The sequence below is a fragment of the Eschrichtius robustus genome, chromosome 2 (assembly GCF_028021215.1).
Source record: "Eschrichtius robustus isolate mEscRob2 chromosome 2, mEscRob2.pri, whole genome shotgun sequence".
NCBI lineage: Eukaryota > Metazoa > Chordata > Mammalia > Artiodactyla > Eschrichtiidae > Eschrichtius > Eschrichtius robustus.
This window is the reverse complement of record NC_090825.1, coordinates 110,252,887-110,278,935: the sequence shown is the minus strand read 5'-3', so window position 1 is coordinate 110,278,935 and position 26,049 is coordinate 110,252,887. Positions and strand designations below refer to the sequence as shown.

General features: G+C 50.2%; 2 protein-coding genes across 2 annotated transcripts in view; one reads left to right on the top strand and one right to left on the bottom strand.

The window, feature by feature from the left end:
* The window catches only part of RAD50 (RAD50 double strand break repair protein), a 159,005-nt gene extending 147,254 nt beyond the window's left edge, over positions 1-11,751 (bottom strand). Inside the window, exon 1 of the mRNA XM_068535850.1 lies at positions 11,723-11,751. Coding sequence (XP_068391951.1) covers positions 11,723-11,741 — 19 coding nt within the window. The 5' untranslated portion in view covers positions 11,742-11,751. The remainder of the gene's footprint in view (positions 1-11,722) is intronic.
* Positions 11,752-17,409: 5,658 nt separating this feature from the next.
* On the top strand, positions 17,410-24,475 carry IRF1 (interferon regulatory factor 1). The gene is made up of 10 exons (XM_068535848.1): positions 17,410-17,629; positions 18,670-18,761; positions 20,044-20,143; positions 20,951-21,127; positions 21,245-21,294; positions 21,402-21,534; positions 21,729-21,851; positions 22,192-22,241; positions 23,093-23,228; positions 23,534-24,475. Exons 2-10 carry the CDS (start codon positions 18,675-18,677, stop codon positions 23,644-23,646), a joined length of 969 nt encoding a protein of 322 aa, XP_068391949.1. The 5' UTR covers positions 17,410-17,629; positions 18,670-18,674; the 3' UTR covers positions 23,647-24,475.
* The last annotated feature ends 1,574 nt before the right edge of the window (positions 24,476-26,049 follow it).

Sequence of the window (26,049 nt, the reverse complement as noted above, 5' to 3'; positions counted from 1 at the left end):
AGTGGTGAGAGTGGGCCCGCTTATCTTGTTCCTTATCTTAAAGGAAAAGCTTTCCATTTTTCTCCATTAATTATAATGTTAGCTGTGGGTTTGTTGTATATGGCCTTTATTACAATGAGGTATGTCCCTTCTATTCCCAATCTATTGAGGGTTTTTATCCTGAAAGGATGTTGCAGTTTGTCAAATGCCTTTTCTGCATCTATTGAGATGATCATATGATTCTTTCTTTCATTCTATTAATGTGGTATATCACATTTATTGATTTACATTTGTTGAACCATTCTTGTATCCCAGGGATAAATCCCACTTGGCCATGGTATATAATCTTTCTAATAAGTTCTCAGCTCAGTTTGCTAATATTTTGTTGAGAATTTTTGCATCTATGGTCACCAGGGATATTCGTTTATAATTTTCTTTTCTTGTAGTATGCTTACCTGGCTTTGGTATCAGGGTAATTCTGGCCTCATAGAATGAGTTTGGGAGTGGTCCCTCCCCTTCCATTTTTGAGAAGAGTTGGGGAAGGATTGGCATTAATTCTTCTTTAGATGTCTGGTAGAATTCTCCTGTGAAGCCATCTTGCCCTCGAGTTTTCTGTATTGGGAGGTTTTTCATTACTGGTTCAACTTCCTTATTTATTATTGGCCTGTTCAGACTTGCTATTTCTTCCTGGTTCAGTCTTGCTAGGTTGTATGATTCTAAGAAATTATTCCTTTCTTCTAGGTTATCTAATTTATTGGTGTATAACTGTTCATAGTAGTCTCTTATGATCTTATGTGTTTCTGTAGTGTCAGTTATTATCTCTCCTCTTTCATTTTTTATTTTGAGTCTTTTCTCTTTTTTTCTACTAGCCTCAATAAAGATTTGTCAATTGTTTATCTTTTTAAAAAAGCAGTTCTTAGTTTCATTGATCTTTACTATTGTTTTTCTGGTCTGTATTTCATTTTTTTCTACTCTGATCTTCATTATTTCCTTCCTTCTGCTAACTTTGGGCTTAATTTGTTCTTCTTTTTCTAGTTCCTTGAGGTAAAAAGCTGGGTTTTTATTTGCAATCTTTCTAATTTCTTAATGTAAGCATTTATCACTATAAACTTCCCTCTCAGAACTGCTTTTGCAGTGTCCCATATATTTTGGTAAGTTGTGTTTCTATTTTCATTTGTTCTGAGATATTCTTTGATTTCTCTTTTGATTTCTTCTCTGACCCTTTGGTTGTTCAGGAATGAGCTGTTTAGTTTCCACAATTTGTAGAGTCTCCAGCTTTCCTCATGTTGCTGATTTCTAGTTTCATACCACTGTGATCAAAAAGATACTTGGTATGATTTCAATCCTCTTAAATTTGCTAAGACTTGTTTTATGTCCTACCATATGATCTTTCCTTGAGAATGTTCCATGTGTATTTGAAAAGATAGGTCAAAACAAACAACCACAATTCCTTGAGAACAGGGCCCATTCTGCTCCCTCTGGTACTGAGAACCTAAACTGGGAATTCAGGCTGTTGTCTTCAAGGCTCTCACCAAGCTGGGGAGAGGGGAATGGGTAAGTTAAAACACCACAAAATTCTCCTACCAAGATTCAGCATTTTGTTTTGTTTTTCTTGATTAAGCATTTCTCTGGCTGATGTAAAATTTTGGTAAGTATCCAGAGTTCCAATAAAGTTGATTCTGACAGTTTTTGCCAGTTTCTCTGCTGCTTTTGTGTAGAGATAGGCTTTTGGAATTCCCTACTCCTCCATTTTTGCTGACATTACTCCTAGACCATTTATACTTAATGTAATTACTGATATGGTTGGATTTATGTCTAGGGATTTTATTATTTGTTTTCTGTTTTCCCTTCCCTTTATCCTGAGTATATTTGGATTGTTTGAACATTTTTTTTTAGCATTCCATTTAAATGCATCTGTTGTGTTTGTAATTACCTCTCTCTTTTTTTTAGTGATTGCTCTAGGGATTACAATACAATATACATATTTCCTTTTCAGGTCTGCTTAGAATAGACATTTTACCATTTTAAACAGAATGTAAAAACTTACCATCATGTAGCTTCCTTTACTCTCCCCTCCTTCTGTTGTAGTTTTAATATATTACATATACATACGTTGAAAACACCATCAGAAAATGTTATAATTTTTGTTTTAAACATAAAACATTTTTTAAAGAACTCAAGAGCAAAAGAGTAGAATGTTAAATTAACCAGATTTTACCATTCTTTTGGTCTTCCTTCATTCCTGATACTCCAAGTTAACTTCTGGCCTCATTTCCCTTCTGTCTGAAGAAATTTTTTTGGAAATTATTTTAGAACAGGTCTGCTGTCAAGGAATTCTCTTAGATTTCCTTCATCTGAAAATGTTTTTATTTCACTTTCACTCCTGAAGGGTATTTTTACTGGATACAGAATTGTATCCAATTCTGGGTTGATAGTTCTTTTCCTCTTGTACTTTAAAGATGTGATCCACTTCCTTCTGGTTTCCACAATGAAACTTTTTTTTCTGGCAGATATAAATAAAGTGAAATATGCACATACATATATTAAAATATATACATCTTTTAATATATTCACATACCATAAATACATATAATATATAATGAAATATATAGTGAAATGCACACATACAGGTGTGTATGTGTGTGTGTGTATGTATCTTCAGTTTTCAACAGTTTCATTATGATACATATGGGCATGAATTTCTTTGGTTTATCCTGTTTGGGGCTTGCTGAGATTTTGAATCTGTAGGTTTATGTCCTTTACCAAATTTGGGAAGTTTTCAGTCATTATGTCTTCAAATTTTTTGTCTTCACTGCACTCTTCCTCCTCTCTTTATGGAACTCCAATGACATGAATGTTAGACTTTCTGGTATTGTCTTTGAGGCTCTATTCATTTTTTAAAAAATCTTTTTCTCACTGTTACTCAGATTAGATAATTTGTACTGGCCTATCTTCAAGTTTACTTACTTACTGACTCCTCTGTCATCTCTGTTCTGCTCCTGAGCTTATCTAGTATTTGATTTTGGCTCTTATATTTTTAAGTTCTAAAATTTTAGTTTCTCTATTTATCTTTTATTTATTTGTTAAGACTTTCTATCTTTCCACTTATTTCAAGAGTGTTAGCCTTTACCTTTTAGAGCATTTTCATTATAGCACTTTAAAATCTTTGTCATTTAATTTCAATATCTCACTGTTGGCCTTTTTTTTATCATATTTTACCATGCAAGTTGAGATTTTACTGGATCTTTGTATGCCAAATAATTTTGTTTTGAATACTGGACATTTGAATTTTATGAGACTCTGGATCCTGTTTTAATACTATGGAGAATGTTGACATTTATATTTTAGCAGGCAATTGACTCTATTGGGCTCAGGCCACAAATTCTGACCAGCCTACTGTGGATTGTGGTTTCAATGTTAGTTCCATTTTCAAAGGCTTTTCAGTGCTGTTTAGATCTGTCCTGTATGTGCACCCTCCAGCGGTCAGTCTGAGAACAGACGGTGGTTTATTCTTTAGTTTAGTTCTCAAGTCTTTGGTGTGCTGCTTAGGATCAAATCCATGCATGCTCATCTTGGGGGTGAGCCCAGGAGTTCATAAACAACTTTATGGAGTCAGTCTCTTGAGTGCTGCCTTCTCCACAATCTCTTTGGTACTTTTGTGTTCTCTGGGGCTCCTCTTTTTGGTTCTCTAGCCAAAAACCTGGAGTTTCAGTTACTTTGCTTTGTTGTGTACTTCCTGCATCCAGGGCTAAGTGGTAAAAGGATGGAGAAAGAGAGAGCAAATGAAAGAGGAGAGCAGTTAGATTTGTCCCGATCTCTTGATACACCTCCAATCAGAACAAAGGTTTCTCTCCCTCAGAGTTTTAGGCGCCTGAAAGCCTCAGACTGCAGCAGGAATGTTAGGGGGCTGGGGTATGAGAGAATGGAGAAAAATTTTTAAAGGGGTATTTCCTCACTCTCTCTTAGCATTAGGAGTTCCTTTTCCATTCTTCAAACCAGAACTAGAAGGGTTCTCCTAGAGTTTTCACTGTCTGTGGCCCAGTTACCCACTTTCAGGTTTCAGGATGCTTTGAGTCTGGCCCAGGGAATACTGGAGGGAAAATGGAAAACTCACCCCTAGTTCAATGGTACTCCAAATTCTGCTTTTCTTCCCCAATTCACCTGCTACTATTTACTCTTGAAAGTCTTCCATGCATTTTGTCTAGGTTTTAATGTTGCATTCACTGGGAGAGACAGGGAAGAGGATATTTACTCTATGTTACCTAGTTCATTCCTTTTTACTGCCATGTGGTATTCCACTGTATAAATATGCTACAATCTATTTATCCATTCTCTTATTAATGGTCATTTTTGTTGTTTCCAGTTTCTGTCTTTTACAAATTAAGCAGCAATAAATATTCATGTACAAGTCTTTGTGTGAACACATACTTTCATTTATTTTGCATACATACCTAGGAATGGAAAGCCTAGGTTATACGGTAGGTGTATATTTAACTTTCTAGGAAAATGCCAAAATGTTTTCCAAGGTAGTTGTATCATTTTACATTCTGTCAGCAGCTTAGGAGCATTCCAGCTGCTCCATATCATTGCCAATACTTGGTGTAGTCTTTTTCATTTAGCTTTCTTAGTGGATGTGTAGTGGTATTTCATTGTGGTTTCAGTTTGCATGTCCTTAATGACTACTGATGTTGAGCATCTTTTCATGTGCTTATCTGCCATATGCATATCTTCTTTGGTGAAATAGCCATTCAAATCTTCTGGCCATTAAAAAATGTGTTGTCTTCTTATAATTGAGCTTTAAGCATTCTTTATATATTCTATATACAAGTCATTTATCAGACATATGATTTGCAAATATTTTCTCCCATTCTTCAGCTCTGTTTGGCTTCCGCTCCATACTCTACCTGGATCCACTCCCTGTTCTTTCCATTGATACCACCACCACCCTGGTTCATCTCTCCAGGATCATCCTCCTACACTGGCCTCCCCATGGTCTTCTTGCTTCCACACTTGCAGAAAGACTTGGACTAGACCACAGTCCAATCTGCAAACAGCAGCTAGTGAGCATTTAAAAATGCACACTGAATCATTTCATCTCCATACATATCATCATACAAAGGCTCTCCATTCCCTTGGCATACGCTCAAGCCCCAAATGCCCCACATTATCTGACCATTGCCTATCTTACCGGCCGCATCTTCTATCATTCTCCCCCTTGGCTTCCATGCTGCAGTCACAAGAATCGTTTTCCTTAAACACACCGAGTTTGTTCTCTTCCCAAGACCTTTGCACTAGTTATTCCCTCTGCCTGGAGTGCTCTTCACTGTTTTGCACATTGCTGCCCCTTCTGTCATTTAGAAAGTTAAATATCATTCCTTTAGACAGATATTCTTTGAACACAAAATCTAAAGTTGCTACCTCCATACTGTCTATGACATCATGCTATTTTATTTCTCTGCAGAATAGTTATCACAGTATGACACTCTCCTTGTTGTTTGTTGCCTGCCTTCACTAGAATATGAGTTTCATGACAGCAGGGACTTCATCTTATTCATTTCTATATCCCTAGTGTCTAGAGCCATGCCTGGCACATAGTACAGGCTGTACATAGTACAGGTTGAATGTCTGTGCCCATAGCACCGACCTCTGTGCCTGTCACCTGGCTAGAGAGTAAATGTTTGCTGTCTGAATTTGTCAAGTAATCCATCCCCATGGCACCAATGATCAAAAGTATCCCTGGGCTAGAAGTGGGAGAGAAAAGACACATATGAAGGAAAAGGACAGGAGAAAAATTGCAGAGAAGCTTGAGAGAAGATCAATTCCTCTAGAAGTGTTTTGGGAGCTTTGTGACAGAGTTGTCATGTCCCTGGCTCTGGTGTGGGCTCCCACCCAAGGGACAGCCCTACTTTGGTTGCTAGGGCTGTGAGGCCCACACAGAATGCACACGAGGTAATGGTGCAGTTCATAGGCACAGCCCAGAAGGCCTTCACAAGGCTTGCTTGTCAAAGGAAATTAGACCCTTTTGACCTAATCCACTGTTCACTCTGCTCCTGTGCTTCCGGGGGTCTGCAAGTTGATTTTCCCATCCCACAATCCTCAGCACGGTGGGCCAGCCCTCCCACGAACGGGTGACAGCTCACTGCTCCCAGGGCCTCCACCCTCTCTCGGGCCATGTGGCACCAGGCCTGCTGGCTGAGCTGGCACCTAGGGTGCGTACGCAGTTTCAGCACACAGCATCTGTTTCTTCTCTTCAAGGATCCTCCTATAGGCCTCATCTCTCCCTGAGAGCCTGGTAGTTGAGGGCTCTGAGGAGTCTCTGTGAGGAGCTTACATTGTCCTGCTGCATCAAGATGGCTGCTAAGGTCACACCTGGGCCATGGTGAGGAACTGCTCTCCTGAGCACTAGGCCTTCTCTAGGGTCTGTCTCAAAGAGAACAGCAAACACCCACACCGTTTTGGCCTGGGAAACAAGTTTCCTGGGGGTCAAGATTGCTGCCTGGGCTCCGAGGAGCCAGGTGAGGCCTCACTGTAACCAAGAGTCACGATGTAAACAAACTCCCAGAAGCCTCTTATCTGAGGTGGGGACTCCAGGTGCCAGGGCTATGGGAGAGCACGACTTGTTGGGGAAAGCCACCTTCTTTTTTAGTGGCAGAAACTCCTGGGAAGTGGCTGCCCAGGGTGTGGCCCTGTTTGTGGACTTTCTGGCTCAGAGATAGGGGGACTGAGGTGGCACACGTGGGGTCCTCTCACTCCTCTGTCCGCTGGGCATCTCATTGCACTCCCAATTGGTCCCTGTGTCCGAGGCACTGGCCTGGGGCTCAGGAGGGGAATGAGTCCAGATAAGGTTTGAATCTGAGAAGCCAGGCAGCTGCTCATGGACTCTCTGATTCCTGTTCTCTGACATGTCCCTGTCTCCATTCTCAGCCTGGACTGGACAGCTGGGGTAGGAATTCTGTCTGGGGATGACTCTTCCTCTTTTTAGAGTGCCTAAGGCACTGTCCCCTCACAAGCCTATCCCTTGGCCCTCAGTCCCAGGACAAATCCCTCTAGGGACCAGGGGGGTTGCTCTGGGAGAACCTGATGGGGCTCCTGAGCCCACCTGAGGAGATGTGTGCTCTGTCTAGGATGCAGGCCTTCTTGGGACATGACACCAGAGGAGAGGACAGGGTCCTCTTTCTCTCGCCTCCCCTCACCTTAGAAACCCCACGTCTCCCTTTTCTTGGAGTCTGCTAAAGGTTACTGACCAGGAAGCAGGTGCTTTGTTTACCAGGTGGCACCCGCCTATCTACCTTAGCCAAAGTCCATCCTCAATTCCTGCTCCTACCCTTTGAGCCAGCATTGTCCATGCACCCTTTTCTCTTCCCTAGACCCCGAGGAGGGTGCTATCCAGCAGGGGGCACTGCTGCCACAGGGTCAGAGCGTCCAGAGGGCTGGGGCTTGGGAGCAGAACTGCTAATCCCCTAGCAGGTGGACTCTGGTCCTGCTGGATAGCAGAGGGATGATGAATTGATAGACACACCCCATCCAGCAGTGGGGCGTCCTCATCCGGCCTTCCTTACCTGCTGTACCCACACACGCAGTGTCCAAAGGGCAGGGCCGAGCGGTGCTGGTATGTTGTTTCTGGTTCTGGCTGTGATCACCAGCGACCTGGGCATTCCTGGGGCAAACTGTGAGTTTTGACCTCCTGCCCTACTCTTTAGCTCAATGCCCTCAGTTCCCCAGACTCACAACCTAAGACTGAAGCAAAGGCCCCTTAGGCAGAGTGGGGGTTTCCATACACTTCTCCTAGAGTGGGGAACCTAGGGAGGGACTGAGAAGGGTCTTGCTCCAACCCATCTCACATCCTGACCATCCACGGATCCTGCTCTCAACCAGGCCCACCTCTCTCTATCCCCTATGGCCAGAGCCCTAAGCCACATGGAGCTACCTGAGCTGCCTCCTATCCAGTGTGCAGCAGGGTCCCAGACTAGGGCGATGCAAGCAGGGGCCTATGGTACAACATTTAAGGAGGCACTCACTCTCATGGTCATGCAAGAACAGAGTTGCATGAGTGCCTCCTCCACAGAAAGTTTTCTAAAGCACAGGTCAGACTCCCAGTTACTCTCACAGGGCCTGGCCTAGAGTTTACTTCAACAAACATCTGATGACAGACCTTGGTTCTCCAGAAGGAGAGAAACCATGGGTCTCACCCCTCAGAGCCCTGTCTGCCAGGATCAAGTCCATACTCCTGAGGAGCATTCAAGCTTCTTCACAGTGTGGCCCTGGTTGGCTGGTCCAGCCTTAGTTCCTAAAGCAGCCATACAAGGCCACACCACAGTGTAGGATCTGTCCTGCACTTTTGAGCCTCCAGGCTTTTGCTTGGGCTGTTCCTGCATCCTAAACACCCTCTCCCACTGCTGACTCATCATCCTTCAAGGCCCTGCTGAATGCCAGCTCCTCAGAGTGGCCATCTGCGAACACTGGCTGAGATAAATTGCTCCTGTCCCCACACCCCAGCATTGCTGCTCCTTCGCCTTACACTCCAGGTAGGACATACATCTGTCATTCTGTAATCGAGTACACTTACTAAGTGCCTACTGTTTGCAAGGAGTGTGCTGGGTGCCAGGGAAATGGCTCTGAGTGTAATAACCACATCTCTTGTCCTTGGAGAGCTCACATCCAGCTTAGTGGTGGGAACTGTGCCTACTCACTTCTAAGTCCCCCTGCATGGCTGGCAAAGGCACAGGGCTGAGTAACATTCTGTGATCATCAGATGCCCCTAAGTCTTCAGCCTTCTGGAGTTACCACTCCACTAAAAATAAAGTAATACATGTGTGCTCCAGCCCATGAGGCTGTGGGAAGCCTTCTCCAATGTTCTTGAGGGTTCTCGAGGAAGGGAGACTAGCTTTTGTTTCCTGGGGGTGGCCAGTCACCTGAGGCCTCCTGGCTCAGAGCTCCTTCTCCCAGCAAACCCTGGTCCATTTTGGCCCCCAATATGGACCCAGTCCTCTGAAATACTCCCAGAGCAGCATTTCACATTGGCTATCTGACATGGTGACATGCTCATTGTAGTCTCTCACTTGCCAAGCTGGAGGGCAGACAGTCATGCTCTCTCTGGACTAGCCAGGCAGGTGGGTCTCTGCTGACTTTTCACCCCTCCCGCCAGTCAGTCAGTCAGCCAACAGATACTTCCTGAGGACTTACTCATGCAGAGAAAGGACTGGAACCTCTCACACCTGGCTGAGGTTCTATCTAAATTGAGGCCCTTTGTGGACCTACCTTCCAGGAGAGGAAGAGAGACCCTACCTGATGTTAACAGCTCCTTCCCCTTGTTAAGTGGCTGGCAGGCCCTCGTCACTAGACTCCCAGTCTCTCTGCAGGACCGGGAGACGACACACATGTGAACAAGGCAATGGGAAAGAGAGCAAAGATCCCCTTGGAAGGATAGAACCAGACAGAAATGACCACAGTGCTACTCAGGGAAGCCATGTCCCTCCCTTCCTCCCTCCCTTTGGGGGCATCCATGAGTTTCTGTGAAAACTGTCTGTTGCCAAGACCATCTCAGGGAAAACGTGCATGCTGCTGAGACAATCTGAAACCATCGTCCATCTATCCATCCCCATCCATGCCACACTGGTTCATAGGGCACCTGCTGTGCTCAGCCAAGGCTGGATCTGGAGGCTACAGCAGTGAACAGGACAGAGCACCCACTGGACCAACCCCTTCTTCTCTTGCCTCTTGCCCTGCTTTCCTTCTATGAATGTTCCTATAACTCAGCACTTGCTGAGTCCAAGCTACAAAGACGTATTCCTGTTGATATTTTCTAGTTTAAGCTACATCTACTGTTTCTAAAATGTGACCTCAAATGGAGCCCAACACAGACACTCTGAAGATCAGGTCCTCCACCAAGTCCAATTTATGGGCTAGGATCAGGGTTGGGTTCTCTGCCTCAAAGATACTATTTGGACTAGGCAGAGGAACAGCATCAGTGGGTCCAGACTTGAGCCCAGGAGAAGGAGAGGACAAGACCCTATTTGGTCTGGGACCTCACTAAACTGCTGCCATGGTCCCTGGACCCCTTAGGGGCACCCCCTCACTGTCTTAAGCCTTATTTCCAGGGCAGCCCCTGGAGTCGGGATTCCCGGGCTGAGTCACCAGGGTCACCAGGGGCTGTGCTCATAGCACACGCTCCACTCTTGCAGCATTTGGAGTTTCCCTGGCCCTCTCCCAGGCCAACCACCCTGATCCTGAGCCTGGACCAGAGGAAATCAATGCTGGACTGGACAAGGAATGCTTAAGGGTCTGTCTGCCCCTCCACTAGCTAACTGGCTGCCTCCAGAGTGGCCACCACTGCTAGCTGCCCCACCCTCAGGTCCTCTGGACTGAGGGAGCTCTACCTGTTCGATGTGTCTTTCCAAGAGCCATGTTCTCCAGACTGTAAGTAAGGAGATCTCTACGTAGGAGCTCAAAAGCAAGAATTTAGGAAATATGGGCTTGCAGGCAGCACTGCCCACCTTCACGGCAGCTATTACTTTGGTCTGAAGAGGTCAGGGAAGGTAGGGTGCTGGACTCTGCCTCACCATCCCAAACTCCCAGCCTCCCTGGCTCAGATCCAGGCCCAACCCACAATCATCCCTGGCCTGAGCTGCAAGCCCTGGGGAGGGAAGGAAGTGGCCGACCCCACAGCCAGCATTCCTCTGTGATGACGCCAGTCTGCTCACTGCCCAAGCACCCCATCTGGAGGGCAGTTCTCAGGGAGCCACAGGGGACTCCCTCCCAAAGAGGCTAAGGCCTCTCTTACAGAGGGGGGCCTCCTTCGGCTGGGGGCATCAGCATGACTTGACTGGGCTAGGGGCCAAGAAGAAATGGGCCCAGAGGTCCCCTGGGAGCAGGTCAGAAGGCCACAAGGCCCACCCTAAATACCTCTAACTCACTCCATTTCTTCATTCATTCAATAAGCACTCACTGAGACCCTCCTTGTGTTAGCCCCATTCGAGGCCCGAAGGACCCAGCAGGCTGGACTAGGCAGGCAGGCCCGCACCTCAAGGGGCTCCAAGACAGGTAGGAGGAATCCTCCAACAAATAAAATACACAAAAAGGATAAGTTCAGCAATGGTAAGAGCTATGAAGACAATAAATCAGGATGTGACCGCGACAGCGAGTGGTACAATTGGGGACCTCAGCCATTGGAGGGGGGCCTCCACATTCCTCAGACACTTCTTGCCTGCCCACAATGCCCTCCTCCCATGCAAGTATAGCTCCCTCATCCACACCCCACCACGCCCCCTTCTGAAGGAACGCCACCCGGGAGGGGGCTGGGGGCAGGTGCATTCAGGTGGGGCTTTTCCGAAGCCGGTTTTCCCCCGCTCCCGCTGGAACTTCCAGAGGGCCACGGACCCGCGACACTGGACGCCCGCCCGTCCCCTTCCTCCTCCCCCATCCGCAGCCTGCGAACCTCTGCGCTCCCGGCTTGGTTCCCGGAAACTCCTCGATTTCCCTGTCGCCTCGGCGTTTGCAAGAAACCGAAACCCAGGCCCCGCCTTCCGCGCCGGCTGGGGGCTGGGGGGCTGGGGGGCTGGGGCCTGCGTGAGGGGCCGGATCCGAACTGGGCGGCCGGAGCGGCCCTTCCCCCACCGGCAGGGCCGAGGCGGAGGTGGGGAGCCCTCTGAGTGCCTGGGCTCGGCTCGGCGCCCACCCCCCGCGGGAATCGTCCCCAGCGGCCCAGCACCACCCGCGCCTCCCACCGGAAAGCTGCAAGTCTAACCCGATCGCTCTGGCTGCATCGGATGGCGGAGTGCCCAGCGAGGGAGGGGACGCAGTGCGGCCTCCCCTGCAGCAACGTAGAGGTGGGCGCCATTTCTGTGCGCCTACTGTGTGTCCGCCAAACCAGGGAAGGGGCGGAGGGGCATTTACAAAGAGCTCTGCACCCCGAGTGTGGCTAGCTTCATCTTGGGAGGGCGGGCACAGAGAAGTTTAGCAACTTGCCCGAGGTCACAAAGTCTGTAGCTGTGGAGCTGGCTGCAAACCTGTGGCCCGCAGCCAGAGGCTGGGCAGAGAAGGAGGAGGAAGTGCCCCGGCAGGCTGCCGGCAGGTGAGCCGCCTGGCAAGGGCGGGGCAGCCAGCTGGGGAGGGGGAGGGGCGGTCCCAGGCAGCCACCCGGGCCGCAGGACTGGAAGCTTTGCTTTCTCCCTCCCTCCCTCCCTCCCTCCCTTTCCAGGAAGCCGGCCAGCCCGGAGCCGGCTGCTCACCCCAATTCACCCCCAGCCGGGGCTGAGCAGGAATGTGGAAGTTGGCCGGAAGGGATTGGGCCCCCTCCCCTCCAAACACACACCCATCTCAAGCCCGGTCAGCGCGAGCGTGGGTCACCTGGCGGTGAAGGGCTCCAGATCGGGTCTCGATTACCCAGGTTGAAGTAGGGGTGCTGCTGCCCCCATAAAGGCCAAGAAGCCTGCCAGGGACGCTGGCCGTGGTGCAAGACCCATTTGCGTGGGGGAGGAGGGTGCTGCTCCCATCCAGCCCCATTCCGGGTCGCGGCCGCCGGGCCTGGCCACAGAGCCTCACCCCCGCCTCGGGGCCCCTTGGGGCGGATGGAGGGCCGAGGCCTCTTTCTTCCCAATGCAGTGTTTATAAGAAATGAAACTGCACAGGGCATCAGCGGCAGCCCACACTGACACCCCGCTCCTCCTCCGGGGTTCCGAACAGCCCAGAGCGCTGGAGCAATTCTCGGCCCACTCTTACATCGCAGGACCCCTAGTGCTTTCCCAGCCAGCTGCAGCCTCCCACTCTGCGTTTAGGACTCTTATAACAGCACAACGTTTATTCTGCTGTGTCACACACCATTTTTGCCGGAGCTGCGAGAGGGGAGGGGCTAGTCTCGTGCCTCAGCACATCCCCAGGGCCAAACCTGTAGTTGACCCAGAGCAGGAATGCCATTCATATTTGTTGAATGAATTAAGAAACGACTTTCTTTATCTATAATTAGGCTCCTTTCAGCCAGGGTGATGACGCCTAGATTCTATCTTCAAGCTTTTGTTGCTTTCAGATTATTTTATGCCTGGCTTTGTGTTCTGCACTTGATAGTTTAGGACTGCCTGCCTCCCAGGTTGCTGTGAAAATAGAGGATGGCTGGGAGGGACTTTTAGCATCTAAGAGAGCCCTCCCTCTGGACCTGGGAGGTGGAATGCCTGCTGGGGTTCATCTGCTTTGGGGACTGTGGCCTCTTCTCTGGGTAGCAGGCTCCACGGGGGCCCAGGGCTGCCCTACTCTCAAAACCCTAGTTAAAACCTTGCTGGGTGCTGTACTTCAGGACTAACTGGAACCCACCCAGGGGGTGAACACTGTGTTCTGAGAGCCTGAGAGAGGGGGCTAGGGACATGATTTGGTCCACCGAGGAAGGTTTCCATAGAGGTGATCTTGCCCCAAGCAGCCTGACTGCAGAAGTCATCTCAAAGGAGGTCTTGCCAGCCAGTCAGCCTCTTCTGCCAGCCCAGAAAACCCCAGAGCCTAATACAGAGAAACTGCAATAAATTTACCCTCATTGAGTGATAGTATAGATGGGAGGTACACTTTGAGTGAGACCCTGCTCCAGAGCTAACCCCCATCTAACTCCAGCTGCAGTGTGAGGAACCCGCTCAGGTCTCTTGCAGAAAAATGCAGACTTTGGGACTTCCCTGGTGGTCCAGTGGTTAAGACTCTGCACTTCCACTGCAGGGGGCACGGGTTCGATCCCTGGTCAAGGAACTAAGATCCCGCATGCTGTGTGGCCTGGCCAAAAAAAAACCCCAGCAGACTTTGTTCCCCAGAAGGTCACCACCCAGAAGGTGATAAGTGGAGAAAAGAAAACATGAATGTTAAGGGCTAGGGGGTTTTGAGGAGGGGAAGGATTTCTGGTTGGCTGCTTTGGAGGTGCTTCATAGAAGACCAGGCATTTGCTCTGGGCCTTAAAACAGAGACTGAAATTGAAGTGCGGCGGGCGTGGGGGGGCGGGGAATGGGAGGGGGAGAACTAAGATTGAGAGAGCAAGGGGGAATGGCGGGTGAGGTGAGTGTTGCTAAGTATCCTAGGAAGTCAGGGATGAGGAGCAAAGACAGGAGAAAAACACAAAGTGTGTTCAGAGAATGGAAATACAGTGAAAGGTTCATGCTTTACTGTGAACACATGTCCTTTGACTAACATTTTACAGTTTAGAAAGGAGTTTGATAGTCTATCTAATTTCATCTTTGTAACAATTAGGACAGATGTGCAGAGAGTACCTCTATTTTACAGGAGAGAAAACTGAGACCCAGAGAGGGACAGTAACCTGCCTAAGGTCACACAGCAAATGGCAAAGCACAAGCACACAGCTTTCAGACTCAAATCCCATGTTCTCTTTCCACCGCATAAGACTCCTAGACCCTCTTTCCACCGCCCTGTAGTTACTGCCAAGGGTAGGGGAGTTGTGGGAAAGAAGGTTGGAATGGGACCCTTGGGACCAGAGTTAGCAGTGAATTGAATGTGGGGCTAAGGAGTCTGAGGGAACCACAAGGCTCCTGTGTGGACCTGAATGTGAGGGAGGTCATCAAAATTAGGGAGATAATCCTAGGGCAGAGGTGCCTGCAGGGGCAGGCCTGACAGGGAGGGAGTCTCAAGGGGAGGCTGTGGCAACAATAGTCTGATCCTGAAATGTGAAAGCAGGACTTGATTCAGGCAAGGAAGACCAGAGGACCAGGTGAGGCAAAGAGTTCACCAGAGAGGGAGCTGGAATTAGGAAGAGAGAAAGCTGCTGGGGCAGTGTGGAAAGGGGAGGTGAAAAGTTCTGCTTGCTTGTGTGTGAATCTGTGGATAGGGTTGTAGAAGAGCACCCAGAAGGCAGCCAGAGCTTGGGTTGGGAGGTCACCTGCACAGAGGGGATGGCTGGAATTACAGAAGATGAGTATTTTGAGTCAGAGAGGGTAAAGGGCCAGCCCTGAACTACTAAGAGAAACCTGGAAAGGACAATATATATTCTGTCCAGCTTCCCAAGGAATGTGTGATATATCTTAGAATGGGATTCATCAAGAACAGTTACAATAAAAATTTGAGATACTTAAACAGGGGTTAGCTTTATTTCACTGATTTGGAGTATAGCACCCCCAATCATGATAAGCAGATTATTATAGACTTCAAGATTACATAAGAATCCCTAAAGTTAAAAGTAAAAAAAAAAAAAAAAAAAAAAACGCAAAGAACACTTCAAAAATGTAAATGACAATTTCACTGGTAAATACTAACACTGGGGAATTTCTCCTTAGCAAAAAATTATGATGTGCGCAAAGATTTAGCTACACAGCGCTGTCTGTATTATGAAAAAATGGAAATAACCTAAATGTCCTACAATAGGGGATTAATTGGGTAAATTTTTATTTATCCTTATGATAGAATAATATGTACCCATTACAAATGATATTGCAGAAGTACATTTCATGACACAGAAAGATGCTCATTATAGATATATATATACAGATGATTATGAATTAAAATAAAGTTCTTGTTTTAAAGCACTTTTAACACTCTCCTGTTGCCTTCACAGGGTCAATTCCTCAGACCACGTGAAACGCAAACTTCATTTCCCTAATCTCACTCTGAATTCTCCAGTGGCTATGTCAGGTTCTTAGGGGTAGGACAAGCACCCATTTGCTGCACAGAGAACAGACTTCGCAACTCAGGAGCCACTTGTTTTCTGCTCTTCTTGCTCAGAAGGTCTTGGTTTCTGTAGTGCATTCCCACTCCGTTCTGTCACTTAAATCACCCCAACCCTTCTCCCCACTTCCAGGGCCTCAGCACCTTCCATTTTGCTTAACACCCAGCTAGGCTCACTCCTCACAGTTTTCCTGCCTTTCTGCCTCTCCTGGCTCCTGCACCCATCAGTATCTGGGAGACAGCTCTGACCCATTCCTGTTGGTTTCCTGGGAACCAAGCTTGGTCTTAGTCACAGCATCAGATTCTGGTGCACCATTATTGGATTGACCCATCCATTTCCTCTGTGGGAAGGAAGCTCTAGTGTGACTGACAGGTGGAATGCTGCATCAATGTGTCTGTTTATAGCCTGCAACATTGCAACTGGGTGCCACTATGGAGGGAGAGCTGGGGTGACAGGAGTGACACAACCAACCCGGCCTGGAAGAGTGATTTACCTCTGAATCAGCAGCTTGATGGGGTTGAAGGAAGAAGCCTGCTGTGCCAGAGTTCTAGATAGAAAAATGAACACTCAGCCCAGCGTCTAGAAGTACAAGTAGGTCAAGGTCTAGTTGTAAGCCCAAGAGTTAAATAGCTTCCATTCCCAAGGGGCCTGGGACCTGGGCTCCCCAATCCTTTGGCTAGACCTAAGGCCTTGGTCAGACCTAAGCAATTCCCCCATGTTGCCCAGAATGTCTCTGGGCCAAGCTCTGAGGGCCCAGAGATGACACTAATGCTGCCACCGAGGGGCTCCCATGCAAGGGCCACATGAGACTGTGGAGGTGGCCTAAGGCAGGAGTGCTAGGAGGAGCCAAGGTTAGCCCACACCCACCTCAACTCAGCAGTCCTGGCTTCTCTGAAACCCTTCTCCCTTTGTGGGGCAGTCCCAAGGGTGTAGAAGGAGAAGCAGAAGAGGTCTCTCCCTGGTCACTATTAGACTCTGGGCAGGGACCTCGCAAACCACGCATCATCTGCTGCCCAAGTAGGGCATGATGCTTTACAGACATCATCTCTCTGTCACTGTAAACCAGCAAGGTAGGGCTATCGTTATTTTGTAGTTGAGGAAACTGAGGTCCCTAGTCCATTGGCAGGCTGCGCCAGCAGCGGCCAAGCTGGGATTTCCTCTCGTCTTGGCAGCCCCAAGCAGGGCAGGCTTTCCTTTACTTCTCCAGGGAAGGTGAATGACCTGGAGGTGGGTCATCCCTCAAAAAGGGGGCAGTTTGAGAGCCAAAACTCTCCCTTCTTGACACCCCATTAACGGGCTTGAGGAAGCAGGTTGGTTTTCCGGGGATTCAGTCCTGGCGTCCACTCTGAAGAAGGCGCAGGTGCCCGGGTGACTCCCTCACCGGGGCTGGGGAGATAGATGTCCCCATCCCCAGGAAAGGAGGGCAAGGAGATGGACAGAGGAGCTAGCAGGCTGGGGGAGTGCGGAGTGAGGGGAGTAACTATGGGCCGGGGGCGTTTGACTTTCCAGGACAGCTTTCTTCCGGGCGAGCTGGTATGGGGGTGGAGTGGGAGCCGGCGGGGCGGGCCCGCGTTCGCCCCGGGGCGGCGGCGCCAGGCCGGAGGGGGTGGGGAGGGGCAGCCGCCCTGTACTTCCCCTTCGCCGCTAGCTCTACAACAGCCTGATTTCCCCGAAATGATGAGGCGGCGCTGGCCAATGGGCGCCCTCGCGGCTCTTTAGGAGGCGGGGCCCGGCCTGGGTTGGGGGAATCCCGCTAAGTGTTTAGATTTCTCGCCGGCGCCGATACCCCGGCAGAGCGCGCCACTCCTTCGTCGAGGCAGGACGTGCGCCCGAGTCGGGCGGAGCAGAGGCCAGCGGGAGCCGAGCCAAGCCGAGGCCAGCCGTGCCCAGCGGCTCCGCGACCCAGGCATCCTCTGCCTTCTGCCCGCTCCCACGCGCTCCCCGCGCCCGCTCAGCAGCCCTCGCCGCGCCGGGACCCTCGGGCGCCGCCGCTGAAAAGTGCTTGAAGCCGAGGTGAGCCCGTCTTCGCCGCAGGGGGCACCGGTGGCGTCGAACAAAAGCGTGCTGGGCACCAGGAAGTGGGGGACGAAAACCCCAGCCGGGAGAGTGGCGGGCTCGCGGCATGGCCTGGGCCCCCGCGCGGACTCGAGAAGGCGGTGGAGAGCGGCAAGCAGCTGCGCGGGGAGGGCGGGCCGCGGCGTGGACCTCCCACCCGGCCGAGGTTGTCCGACCCCGGCGGCTGCCGCAGCTCTGTGTGCGCGAAGCCGCTGACGGCCACTGGGTGGCCCTGTGTGTTGGTTGCGCGCATCCAGGAGCCGTGCGCGGGACTCGAGTGTATGCCGGCGCGTGGGCGCCCTTTGCCCCCGGCGCCGGCTTTCGGCGGTCCCAGCTCGCGCCCAGGCCCCAGGTTTCAGGCTATTTATGCAGGTGACGGGGCCTGGGGCTTGCTGCCCTGGATGGTTGGAGGACCTCCCGGGGCCGCGGGAAGAGGCGCCACAGGTGTTCCTTGGGCCACTTCGCCCGAGGAGGGGAACCAGGCCGGAAGGGTTGGCGTCCGAGCCTCTACACTGTGACTGTCAGGGAGGCATAGAATAGATTGGGGGGGGGGTGTCCAGGATGTAGGGTGACTGCTTGTCCATTACGGAAGGTGCACATCTAGTGGCAACAACTCAAGCAGGAAAATTTCTTGGCATCAAGCAAAAGAAGCCCCTTGCTTCCCAAAGGATTTGAATTTTGGGAGAAAAGTTCTGGTATTTAGATATCTCTGTGTTTTGTCTCTTTTCCTGCACATAAATCTTGAAACTAACACATGCATGCCTGTCTCCTCCCAAGACTGTCTAGGAGGGGGTGAGGGAAGAAGCATTTTGCTCAAGATGCTGAAAAGATTTGGAGGGCGGTTTTATTACAGAGAAAGCCCCCTTCCCCATGATTGTAGTACTTGGTATCTGGATGAGGGCAGGGGAGGGTAATTGAATGACCTGGGGTGGGGCAGGGTAGTGCCCAGGGGCTGCTCAACAGACTCCAAACAGGAGCCTTCTGTCTTCTCTTTACAGCCAACATGCCCATCACTCGGATGCGCATGAGACCCTGGCTAGAGATGCAGATTAATTCCAACCAAATCCCAGGGCTGATCTGGATTAATAAAGTGAGTGTTACTCTTTGGGTTTTTCTGCCACTATTTTAACCCATGTTCTTTAGGGGACCAAAGCTTCAGATGCAGCTCAAAAAGGGAAGTGATAGGGAGCAGGCAGATGTATTTCTCAGTGGATCCTGCAGGGAGTGTACAAGACCCAGCCAGGGCCCCACTGGCTGACTTCTGCCTGCCTCCCTGGGCATCCACCTGAAGGCACTGACAGTTTTCCAGCAGCAAGATTCTCCCAGCATCTGCAGAGCCAAAGTTCTGGTCTCTCCTGAGGGAGACCCCTACAAGCACACACAACATTCTAGAGGGCTCCAGTCAGGCAGATAGGAGACAGAAAAGTGGGCACTGCTGGCAGGAAGGTGACTGGCTCAGCAGGCGACCCAAGAATTAACCTTGCACCAGTTGTCCAGACCCAAGAGGCCTCTTGCTGGTGCACAAAGGACAACATAGACCCTGCAGACTTAGTAGTAATAATAGTATTCATAATAACAACTAATGCTTACTGTACACTTGCTATGAGCGAGCATGGCACCACGTTAAGTATGTTACTTACAGTGTGTCATTTAATCCTCAACATAGCCCTGTGAGGTAGATTCTATTAATATGTCCATTTTCAGATAAGGAAACTGAGGCACTGAGTAGTAGATGATGAGATCACACAAAAAGCGATAAAGTCAAGATTTGAACCTGAGCGGTCTGACTCAAAAATCCATACTGTTAACCACCAGTAATGGTAACAGTGAGACCTTAGCTTTTATATTTGTTACTGTGTTTTTTTCATTTCATGGAAGAGAAAACAGTGAGGGACAAAGAGGTATAGTGACAATGCCAGGGTCACACAGGTAGTCATCATCCAAGTCTGGCCCTGGGCTCCCACAGGTATATGGCCAGGACCTCCTGTGTAGGAGCCAGTGGTCGCAGTTGTCCTGAGCAGCTCCATCTAATGAACTGACTTCTCACTTCCATGTTGGTGCTGACAGGTCTGAGAGAAGCATCCCAGGGTACTCTGTATGGGTCCTAGCACATCTGTAATAGGCAGAAGGAGGTCTTTGCTGAGCTGATGATGCCCTAGCTCATCAGAACCCAGAGCCCCTTCTGAAAGATCTAGTGATGGAGCAGCCTGTTTAAGCCATTCTCAGGATGGGTCAACCCAAGCCAGATGTCAGGGTGAAAAGGGGAAGTCAGCCTTTTCCCAGATCTGGGGGGCTGGGCAGATTCAGGCCAAAAGCCTGTGGTCTCTGAGCTGACACGGTCTTACATGTATGTGTGCTTGTGTGCTGTATAGGAGGAGATGATCTTCCAGATCCCATGGAAGCACGCTGCCAAGCATGGCTGGGACATCAACAAGGATGCCTGTCTGTTTCGGAGCTGGGCCATTCACACAGGTGTGTGCCCTGGACTCCAGCTTTAAGAGGGGCAGGGAGGAGATAAGGGGAGGCACTTCTCTTAACACAGAGGCTCTTCACTGGGGTCTCTGAGCTCCCTGAGATGTTGTACAGAATTCAGGGGTGGGCAGGGAGCAGACCTGTGTTTTTGGGGAGAGGGTTCATCATTTCAGCACGTTCACAAAGGAATTTATGAAGCCAAAATCTTAGAAAGTGTGGCTTCATGGAGTTTGTGGCTAGATTAAAGCTCTCCCTGGCAAAAGCAGTTGTGAGCACGGACACTGAAAGAGATCCAGGCCCTCCTTTTTCTTGATGTTGACCAATAGTCCTGGGTCCAAGGCCCATCTGGTTGGCAACCTCTTTTTATCCTTCAGGGATGGGGCTCTTGGCCCATCTCGGACCAGTCAGCCCACCTATCAGTAAATATTCTTTGATGCCTACTCTGTGTCCATTCCCATGTTTGGAACTATCACATAAGCCCCAGCCCCTGCTGTCTGGCTGCTGACAGGCAAAGGGAGACTGGGCATGATCTGTGACAAAGATAGCACTTTGGGGCTTGGGCTCTCTAGTGCTTCTGGCTAGGCCCTTTGCTGAGGCTTGCTGGATGTATTTGAGCCAAGTCTGGGCATTTGAGAAGCCCAGGGCCTGCACAAGTGTCACCCAGGAATACCTGCTGGTTTGACCATTGTGGATCTCTGGCAGCATGAGAGCTCAGGGGTACTCTTGTCTTTCTCCTTCCAAGCCAGGGCACAGCTGAGGATCCCCACCTATAGTCCTGATGATCCTCTTCACTTTCCTGCCCACTAGGCCGATACAAAGCAGGGGAAAAGGAGCCGGATCCCAAGACATGGAAGGCCAACTTTCGCTGTGCCATGAACTCCCTGCCAGATATCGAGGAGGTGAAGGACCAGAGCAGGAACAAGGGCAGTTCAGCTGTGCGGGTGTACCGGATGCTCCCACCCCTCACCAAGAACCAGAGGAAAGGTATCCAAGGGCTCTGGGTCCTGGGAAAGCCCTCAGGGAGAGAGGGAAGGAGGAAGGAAGTCAGCTGGGGCTGGCATGCCTGCCTGTACCAAGGTTGACAGCCTATCTGCCCCACAGAGAGAAAGTCCAAGTCCAGCCGAGATGCTAAGAGCAAGGCCAAGAAGAAGGTGAGTATGATCCTAAGCAGCTAGCCTTTGGTCACCTGAGAGTCAAGGTGGGCAGTAGAAGGAGTGCCCCAGCAAGCCTGGGCCTAAGCTTCTTTCTCCCTCTACAGTCATTTGGGGAATCCAGCCCCGATACCTTCTCTGATGGACTCAGCAGCTCCACCCTGCCTGATGACCACAGCAGCTACACAACTCAGGGCTACATGGGGCAGGACTTGGACGTTGAACGGGCCCTTACTCCAGGTAAGGTGGGCCGGGTCTGGCAGGGGACCACATAGGTTGGTGGGATGGCTCTTTCTCTTGGGTCTAGGGGGCACCGTGCTTGTAGATGGTGACCTGTTGGAGCAGGCTGCGAGTGGGGGGGGGGGGGGATGCTGGGTGTCCTGGCAAACTAAGAAAGCACACAGCTCTGACCCTCAGTTTCTGTTGTCCTGAAGCACTGTCACCGTGTGCCGTCAGTAGCACTCTCCCCGACTGGCGCATTCCAGTGGAAATTGTGCCAGACAGCACCAGTGACCTGTACAACTTTCAGGTGTCGCCCATGCCCTCCACCTCTGAAGGTTCGTGCCTCCGGGGCCTGGCCTGCCTGCCTGACTGTTGGGATCCAAGGAGGGGTTTCCTGAGGGAGAAAAGATGCTCAGAACTCCACCTGGCACTGAGCTGACTGGTGGGCTGGAGAGAAGAGGGAAGAGGGGAAGAGGTGTGGCTTCAGGGTTCAAGAGGCTGAGTCACAAGGACAGTGTTCTGTTCTGGAATCTTCACGGCAGGCAGATATCCACTGGGAGGCCAGCGTGTGTGTGCGCATGTGTGAAGGGGTAGGGGGACTTGGTGGGGCTGGCACTGCAGGGTGAGCCTGGCTGACTGACCTCAGCCAACCTCTCTGCTGTTCCCCATCCACAGCTGCAACAGATGAGGACGAGGAAGGGAAATTAACTGAGGACATCATGAAGGTAAAGCCCCTTCCTTCCTTCTTCAGTGCTCTTTTGAGGTGGCTACTTCTCAGGGGAGAGAACCAGTGAGAGCTTCTAAGTTGGAGGGTAGGCAGTTGCTGCTGTGACCTGTCTGCTTGCATGGTCCTACAAGTGTCACATCCATGTGGCTGGGGACCACTGACCTCTTTGGCTGGTGGGAAAGACACTGTGGAAGTGGGGGCAGGAGGGAGGCTGGGTTTCTGACATGCTGTCCTAGGGCCTCAGATAGCTCTGAGTCAGCCACCATCAGTGCCGGGTCCCTGGCCCGTGTCCTCCGCCCCAACATGCCCCAGTCCTGTTAGTTTGGGAAACGCACATCAGGTTTCAGTAATCAGCCTTCGGGATCTGTAATATGATGGCTTTTCTTTGTTTAAGCAAATTATTCTCCAGGTTTTTTTCTGCTTCAGTTTTTGAAATAAATGTAAAAAAGTTTTTGTAGTAGCTGTACCCAGGCTCTGTTCCATCAGCACAGAAAATGGAGACATGGGCATAGTTCCTTATCTCTACCTGAAATTTCTAGGCATCTTTTCTTGACTTAATATGTGAACCATTGCTTTAAGCCACCCTCCCAGTTGGTATGTCCTTACCCAGTTGAGAGGGAAGTCTTGGAGATTCTATGCCAGAAGGTAGATGTGGGAGTGTTGGCCCAGGGCAGACCCTCACCTCCCAGGCCCCTATCCTAACTGCACTCCACGTCTGTATCCATTTGAGAATGTGAAAATGGCCAAGGATGTGATCCTGGCTGGGAAGCGTTGGCTCATTGAAGGCAGGACCAGAGGGTGAGTCTGTACTGGGAGTGAGCTGATGGCTTCTTATTTATCTGTCCCCAGCTCTTGGAGCAGTCAGGGTGGCAGCAGACAAGCGTGGATGGGAAGGGGTACCTGCTCAATGAACCTGGGGCCCAGCCCACCTCTGTCTATGGAGACTTCAGCTGCAAGGAGGAGCCAGAAGTTGACAGCCCTGGGGGTAAGAAGACCCTGGATCCATATGGTTTCTCAAAGAAGGGAAAACCAAGTGGTGGGGAAGGCTTGGGGGCAGGGCCAGAGAGCAGCAGGGGTAAAGCATCCTTGTTAAATTCATCTGGGTACAGACAGCTTGCAAATTGGCTACTCCTTCCAGGCCCTCAGGTTTGCCTAAGATTGAGGCTGCCATGGGGCGGACAGCAGAGGCTGCTGTGTCTGTGGCCTTCACGGATAGGGCTGGAGGGTGGGGGGAGAACACACCTGCCTCCCCACCCCCAATCCTCACAAAACCTTCTTCACATCTTCTAGGGTATATTGGGCTGATATCTTCAGATCTGAAGAACATGGACACCAGCTGGCTGGACAGCCTGCTGCCCCCAGTCAGGCTGCCCTCCATCCAGGCCATTCCTTGTGCACCATAGGTGGGCCCCTGGCCCCCTTTTACTTCTCTAGGCAAGCAGGACCTGGCATCATGGCAGCTGTGGTGCAGAGAAGCAGGAATCCTGTGGCCCCTTGATACAACAAAGTGTAACCCCACTGCTGACCAGGGATGGGGCTTTCCTCCTTGGGACAGTGGCCTCGGGGGGTTCGGCAGGCCAGGGTCTGGGCTTATCTTGTGGGGTAAAGCTGGCCCTGCTTCCTGGGAAGATGGCGTTCTGAGACTGGTGTGTCAGGTGGAGGTCTCAGAGAGGAGCCAGCCTCCAGCTTTTCCCTCTGAGCCCAGCTGCCTGGAGAGGGTCTTGCTGTCACTGAGCTGGCCCAAGGGAACGGGCCAGTGACCTCAGAAAGCACAGCACCAACTCCAGGGCTGGCTCTGCACTAAGAGACAATTGCACTAAGTGAATCCTGTTCCCAAAGAACCACCTCCCTTCCTAGCTGAGCCCTGGGGACTGTTCCAAAGCCAGTGAAATGTGAAGGAAGAATGGGGTCCTGTGGGACAGTGCCCCCTCTGCCTCAGAGGAGCTCTGCCCCGCTCCCTGCGTAGGCTGAGGGGCTTGTGAAAAAACCTGGCACTTTTTCTTGTGGACCTTGCCACATTTCTGATCAGAGGTGTACACTAACGTTTCCCCCAAGCTCTTGGCCTTTGCATTTATTTATACTGTGCCTTGCTCTGCACCCACCTGCCCCCTCAGGCAGGCCCCAGCAGCCCCCAGCAGGCCCAGGGAGGCAAGTGTGAGTGTGACTTTTAAAATTGGAAACGTCATCTGACCACTAAGTCATGTGTGACCACACATGTACATGTGTGTAAATATGTACATTTGTCTTTTTATAAAACATTAATTGTTTATAAGTGGTGTGGCCTTTTACTTAGACATAAATTAGATGATTTTACTTTTTGTAGACACATTCTGATGGACTCATTGTTGGCATCCTGCCCGAGCTTGCCTTTAGGGTGAGCGGTGATGTGCACCTATTGTGAAATCCTTTCAATTATGTTCATGGAGAAGGTGGCAGGAGAAGGGACAGTTATGGCACAGGGATATGCTCATGTAAATATAGTCACTTACCCATGGCTTTATAGCCAGAGCTATGAGTTGAACTTGGGCTCCTGGGGCCTGGGGAGTGTTAGGTTTTGAGCTCTTCTGAGGAATGTGCCATAGACTCGAATGTCCTGCTAAGTTCAAATGCAAGTGTACTCAGGTGCTACTCCAAAAAGTTAACAGTTGGCACAGCATGGTCACTGGCAATCAGAACAGACACCAGCCCCCAAAAGGTTCCCGCGGCCTGCTGTGCCGCCAAGCAGTACTTGCTGTCCATTTGCTGCAGTGACAGGAATGTTCTGTCTCTGCACTGTCCACTGCAGTAGGTAGCGGCATACTTACATGTGCTAACCGAACACTTGAAATGTGGCCAGTGCAATGGAGGAACTGGATTTTTAATTTTTTTTTTTTTTTTTTGTCTGCGCCACGAGGCATGCGGGATCTTAAGTTTCCTGATCAGGAATGGAACCTGTGCCCCCCTGCAGTGGAAGTGTGGAGTCCTAACCACTGGACCACCAGGGAAGTCCCTGGATTTTTATTTAATTAGTTAAAATTTTAAAAGCCATATGTGGCCAGTGGCTACCATATTGGACAGTACAGGTCGATGCTGGATTGGGAGCAGATTTGAGGGGGAAGGGCTGGGGTGGTCGGAGGACACTGGGGACAGGGGCTTGAGGCTGACTGTTCAAAAGTATTTTACTATTTTGACAGTCAATAATAACTGGTGCTGAATACCAGCTTGCAGTGTGCTGTGAAACAGCTCCATGCACAAATGTGTTAGGAAAACCGTGGATGACCTTACATGAAGCAGGCTTCCTTCTTCCACATCTTTTCAGGGTTCTGGCTGGGCTCATAGAGACTCACAGCATCTCTGTGAAGGGATATCTTTGATCAGAACAGTGTTTCTGAAAACCACAGGCTGGGAATCACTGATACATGGCAATGAAGGGTCTCAGATAAGAACCAAGTCACAGTGTCTGAGAGGCAGAGATCTGGAAATAGGCTTTTCTCATTTCCCTCCACAGTCTGGCCCTGGGGCTAAACAGCACCCAAAGCAGTAGGCAGGCTGGCCAAGGGAAGCCAGCAGGCATCACTAGCACCGTCTAGGGAATGAGGCCATGGCAGTGAAGGGGTCACTCAGGGAAACCAAGCCCTGTGGACACATCTTTCATATTCTTGGTCCCAGAAACCCCCTTGTAGGGCCTAGCCATCTGGAAGGAGTGTGGGAGAGGGAAGGCTGAGTGGGAAAATAATGAAAAAACTGGAAAATGGGTGAAGTTCAGTCAGATGTTCTCTGCAAAGCTTGGGAAGTATTGTTCCCTGAAGGGCAGGTGGCCCTCCTGC

What these genes read in the sequence shown, in the direction of transcription:
- IRF1 (XM_068535848.1), top strand. Translation starts at nt 18,675, where the DNA reads ATGCCCATCACTCGGATGCGCATGAGACCCTGGCTAGAGATGCAGATT. An exon ending in AGAGCAAGGCCAAGAAGAAG is followed by an intron (nt 21,295 to 21,401) that starts GTGAGTATGATC and finishes CTCCCTCTACAG; the next exon opens with TCATTTGGGGAATCCAGCCC. An exon ending in AGAAGTTGACAGCCCTGGGG is followed by an intron (nt 23,229 to 23,533) that starts GTAAGAAGACCC and finishes CACATCTTCTAG; the next exon opens with GGTATATTGGGCTGATATCT.